Consider the following 5,132-nt stretch of genomic DNA (forward strand, 5'->3'; position numbering starts at 1 on the left):
TCTGTCCTCTCTCTCTGTCTCTGTCCTCCCCCCTCTCTCTCTCTGTCCTCTCTCTCTCTCTCTGTCCTCTCTCTGTCTCTCTCTCTGTCCTCTCTCTCTCTGTCCTCTCTCTCCTCTCTCTGTCCTCTCTCTCTCTCTCCTCTGTCCTCTCCTCTCTGTCCTCTCTGTCCTCTCTCTCTCTCTGTCCTCTCTCTCTCTGTCCTCTCTCTCTCCTCTCTCTCTCTCTCCTCTCTCTCTCTCTGTCCTCTCTCTCTCCTCTCTGTCCTCTCTCTCTGTCCTCTCTCTCTCTCTGTCCACCCTCTCTCTCTGTCTCTCTCTCTGTCCTCTCTCTCTCTCTGTCTCTCTCTCCTCTCTGTCTGTCCTCTCTCTCTGTCTCTCTGTCCTCTCTCTCTCTGTCCTCTCTCTCTCTGTCCTCTCTCTCTCTGTCCCCTCTCTCTCTCTCTGTATCTCTCTCTGTCCTCTCTCTCTCTGTCCTATCCCTCTCTGTCCTCTCTGTCCTCTCTCTCTGTCCTCTCTCTCTCTGTCCTCTGTCCTCTGTCCCTCCTCTCTCTCTGTCCTCTCTCTCTCTCTGTCCTCTCTCTCTCTCTCTCTCTCTCTCTGTCCTCTGTCCTCTCTCTCTCTGTCATCTCTCTCTCTGTCCTCTCTCTCTCTCCTCTCTGTCCTACTCTCTCTCCCCTCTCTCTCTCTGTCCTCTCTCTCTCTCTCTGTCCTCTCTCTCTCTGTCCTCTCTCTCTCTCTGTCCTCTCTCTCTCTGTCTCTCTCTCTGTCCTCTCTCTCTCTCTGTCCTCTCTCTGTCCTCTCTCTGTCCTCTCTCTCTGTCCTCTCTCTCTCTGTCCTCTCTCTCTCTCTCTCTCTCTGTCCTCTCTCTCTCTCTCTCTCTCTCTCTCTGTCCTCCCTCTCTCTCTGTCTCTGTCCCTCTCTGTCCCTCTCTGTCTCTCTGTCCTCTCTCTCTCTCTCTGTCCTCCCTTGTCTCTCTCTCTCTGTCCTCTCTCTCTCTCCCCTCTCTCTCTGTCCTCTCTCTGTCCTCTCTCCCTCTGTCCTCTCTCTCTCTCTGTCCTCCTCTCTCCTCTCTCCTCTCTGTCTCTCCTCTCTCTCTGTCCTCTCTCTCTCTGTCCTCTCTCCTCTGTCCTCTCTCTGGTCTCTCTGTCCTCTCTCTCTCTCTCTCTCTGTCCTCTCTCTCTCTGTCCTCTCTCTCTGTCCTCTCTGTCCTCTCTCTGTCCTCTCTCTCTGTCCCTCTCTCTCTCTGTCCTCTCTCTCTGTCCTCTCTCTCTCTGTCCCTCTCTCTCTCTGTCCTCTCTCTCTCTCTCTCTCCTCTCTCTGTCCTCTCTCTCTCTGTCTGTCTCTGTCTCTCTGTCCCTCTCTCTCTCTGTCCTCTCTGTCCTCTCTCTCTCTGTCCTCTCTCTGTCCTCTCTCTCTCTCTCTGTCCTCTCTCTCTCTGTCCTCTCTCTCTCTGTCCTCTCTCTCTGTCCTCTCTCTCTCTGTCCTCTCTCTCTCTCTGTCCTCTCTCTCTCTCTGTCCTCTCTCTCTGTCCTCTCTCTCTCTGTCCTCTCTCTCCTCTCTCTGTCCTCTCTCTCTCTCTCTCTCTCTCTCTCTGTCCTCTCTCTGTCTCCTCTCTCTGTCCTCTCTCTCTCTCTCTCTCTCTCTCTCTCTGTCCTCTCTCTCTCTCTGTCTGTCCTCTCTCTGTCTCTCTGTCTCTCTGTCCTGTCCTCTCTCTGTCCTCTCTCTCTCTCTCTGTCCTCTCTCTCTCTCTGTCCTCTCTCTCTCTCTCCTCTCTCTCTCTCTCTCTCCTACTCTGTTCTCTCTCTCTCTCTCTCTCCTAGTCCTATGTCCTCTCTCTCCTCTCTGTCCCCTCTCTCTCTCTCTCTCTCTACTCCTGTGTCCTCTCTCTCTCTTACTCCTCTGTCCTCTCTCTCTCTCTCTTACTCCTCTGTCCTCTCTCTCTCTCTCTCTTACTCCCCTGTCCTCTCTCTCTCTCCTCCTCCCCTGTTCTCTCTCTTTCTCTCTCTCCTACTCCCCTGTTCTCTCTCTCTCGCCTACTCCCCTGTTCTCTCTCTCTCCTACTCCCCTGTTCTCTCTCTCTGTCTCTCTCTTACTCCCCTTTCCTCTCTCTCTCTTACTCTCTCTCTTTCTCTCTCTCCTAGTCCTCTGTCCTCTCTCTCTTGTGATTCCACTTCTAATCCTGGTCATTAATTGTGGTTATGGGCATTATGCCAGTTTAATTTGACTGTATTGTTGTTGTTGTGGAAATTGACCATGGGGGACTCTGGCTTGCAAAGCGCTATCAACCCTCCTCCCTCGGACAACATCGACAACTGAAATCAATAAAGAGGACGAATATAGAAAAGAAACTACACAGTGTAACCAATAAACCCCAGACCTCCCTCCCCCTGCCCTGCAGTCAACACCACTTTTAGCCCCCATTTCTCTTCCTCTCGCTCTCCTTCCATTTTCTCCCTCCCTCCCTCTCTCCTTCCTTCCCTCCTCCCCTCCCTTCGCTTCTCCTTCATCTCCCTCTCCTCTCCTCCCCCTCTCCCCCAGCCCCCTGGGCCCGGCCTGCTCTCCAGCTGTGGCTGCTCTCTCTGTGCCCTTTGCTGGTCTGCTAACCCCAGGCACAGCTCATAGCTCACAGCCCATTGGCCATTAGAGGGAGCAGGGGGTACATGTCCCTACCAGGGAACTGGGTCAGAGGTGGGCTTGGATGTCTGGGAGGTATGCTGCTGGACACACATTCACTTTCATTAACACACACACTAATACACAGAACAAATGTCATTTAAGGCCATGTATGTGTGTGCGTGATAGTGCAGTACTGCACCCTGAGGGTGTGGGGAGGCTGGGGATTCCCACAGGGCCCAGTGGTATGCAGTCTGTCAGGTTTGTGTGGAGAATGGAGGGAGGGGCCAGGTTAGAACAGTGCTGATATCTCTCCTTCTCGCTCTCTGCCTCACTCTTTCCTCCTCTCCTTCTGACTTTTCTCTTTGTCCCTCCCCCTCTCTCGCCCCTTCCTCCTTCTCCCCCACCTCTCTCTCTCTGTCTCTCTTCTCTAGCCATGCTGCTGAGGTGATGGAGACGTCTGGCTGGAAGTCCATGGTGGCATCCCACCCCCACCTGGTGGCTGAGGCCTATCGCTCCCTGGCCTCTGCCCAGTGCCCCTTCCTGGGACCCCCACGCAAACGCCTTAAACAGTCCTAGTGTCCCTGGATCCCTTGCCCAGCTCTGCTCTGCCCTGGGACCACAGAGGGGTCTGCTCTCCTCCTCCTCCTCCTCCAGGCCCCCTCCAGAGCCTAGAGACACCCAGATTGATACCAGAGCTCCTCCCTCCCTCCTCCCTCAGCTGAAAGTACAGGGGGGATGGTATGGATTTGGTACAAAGACGATTAAAAAAAAGGGATGATCAACCCTGAACTGAATATAGACAGTGACTACCTTGTCTTACCCTGTACACCTGTAGAGAACAGAGTGTTTGGGTATAGGAGGGAAGTAGAAGTTGTAAATTCATTTTTATTTTTTATTTTACTTTTTTTTAAGTCCTCCTTGTAGCATTGTGTAAAAACCCAAGCTTTATGTATGAAATCAGAAAAACAAACAAAAAAGACAATAACCAAAAATGGACAAAGATAAGGTTTTGGGTGATGAAGTGCCACCATGTCCCAGTCATCTTCCCTGAGCAGAGAAAAACCCTGTAGTTCATGTTTAACATCCATCTTGTACAAAATAACATTTTAAGCATTTTTCTCACCGAAGGGCAAAAAGAAAGGTGATTTTTGCAAGAAACAAGATGGAGATGAACACGTTTTAATGTTCAACATGTCCAACCTTTTTCTCTAAGAAAAACGACATACAAAAACATATTATATCAACTGTTTTTACTCTGACCCTTTTCAGGACTACTTTCCTCATTGGTGGAATTAGAACGCACTCCTGCATCACTGTCAAAACGCTAACAAATGTTTAGTCTCAACACAAAATACAGCTATTTTGGATTGTAAAAGCCTTGTTGTCTTTCAGTATCCACTGAGTTGTCATTAGTGTGTGTGTGTGTGGTGACCATGTCTGCCAACGATTAGCTGGATAAACACCCATTTGAAACTGCTGCACTCAGCCCTATTTACATCTCATCCACACATGATCAAAGTCTGATAAATCCCCTACACACACCTCATCCTACTGTACTGTAAGTGCCAGGGTGTGTCTCGTGTATAGCCTTTCCTGTTGGCATTGTCAGGTCTAGTTGTGTTTGACTTGGTCTTAGGGTGCTTCCTGTCTGTGACTACAGATGTAATCTCCTCGGTCTGCTGGGCTAATGGTGTGTATTTGAACAGGATTCGTCTCTGTTGACCGAGGTTGTAGCTCAGCAGGACTCCTATCAGCACTCCCATCACCCTGAAGTCTCTAGAGAAGCTGTTTTCACACCAGTCTATCAGTCATCATCTGCCAGATGTCCCAGCCACCTCTGTCCACTAGCTAACACACCGTCCAGACTGTACAGTAGCTACAATTGTGGCCCAAAAGGCACCCTATTCCATGTTTAATACACTACTTGTGACTAGGGTGGCCATTTGGGACACAACCTACATCTCTATCAGGATAGAATGGTGTGATCTCTGGTATTATTAGTGTAGAGAGAAGGAGCATGTAGGAGATGGACAACTGAGTGGTCACAGGCAAAGCTAGGCTCGTGGGGGGGGGGAGTGGTCAAAGGCAAAGCTAGGCTCGTGGGGGGGGGGTGGTCACAGGCAAAGCTAGGCTACTGGGGGTGGGGGGGGGACGTGGTCACAGGCAAAGCTAGGCTACTGGGTGGGGAGGGAACGTGGTCACAGGCAAAGCTTGGCTAGTGGGGGGGGAAAGCGGTGTAGAGGCCCGTGGGGGAGAAGCGGTATAGAGACCAGAGAGAATATGCCATTCTGATATAGTACTGTTTGCACAACAGCCTCTGAGTATGCTTTCCAGACAATGCAACCATGGCAAAGACTCTGCCGTTAAGATAAAGGTTTGTGTGTATACATGTGCGTGTCATCTTGAACCAAATTGAGTGTATTTCTATACGTACTGTTTAGTCACACTTCCTCTTACTAAGCCTTGTCCTTGAATTGTTGTCAGTTCTCCTTTATAATACCAACACGTCTGTCTTT

General features: G+C 50.6%; 1 protein-coding gene across 1 annotated transcript in view; it reads left to right on the forward strand.

The window, feature by feature from the left end:
- Positions 1 to 3,991, forward strand: part of LOC135553823 (speckle-type POZ protein-like) — a 163,247-nt gene extending 159,256 nt beyond the window's left edge. Inside the window, exon 14 of the mRNA XM_064985759.1 lies at positions 3,048 to 3,991. Coding sequence (XP_064841831.1) covers positions 3,048 to 3,192 — 145 coding nt within the window. The 3' untranslated portion in view covers positions 3,193 to 3,991. The remainder of the gene's footprint in view (positions 1 to 3,047) is intronic.
- Positions 3,992 to 5,132: the final 1,141 nt, after the last annotated feature.

This window comes from Oncorhynchus masou, chromosome 14, assembly GCF_036934945.1.
Source record: "Oncorhynchus masou masou isolate Uvic2021 chromosome 14, UVic_Omas_1.1, whole genome shotgun sequence".
Taxonomy (NCBI): domain Eukaryota; kingdom Metazoa; phylum Chordata; class Actinopteri; order Salmoniformes; family Salmonidae; genus Oncorhynchus; species Oncorhynchus masou.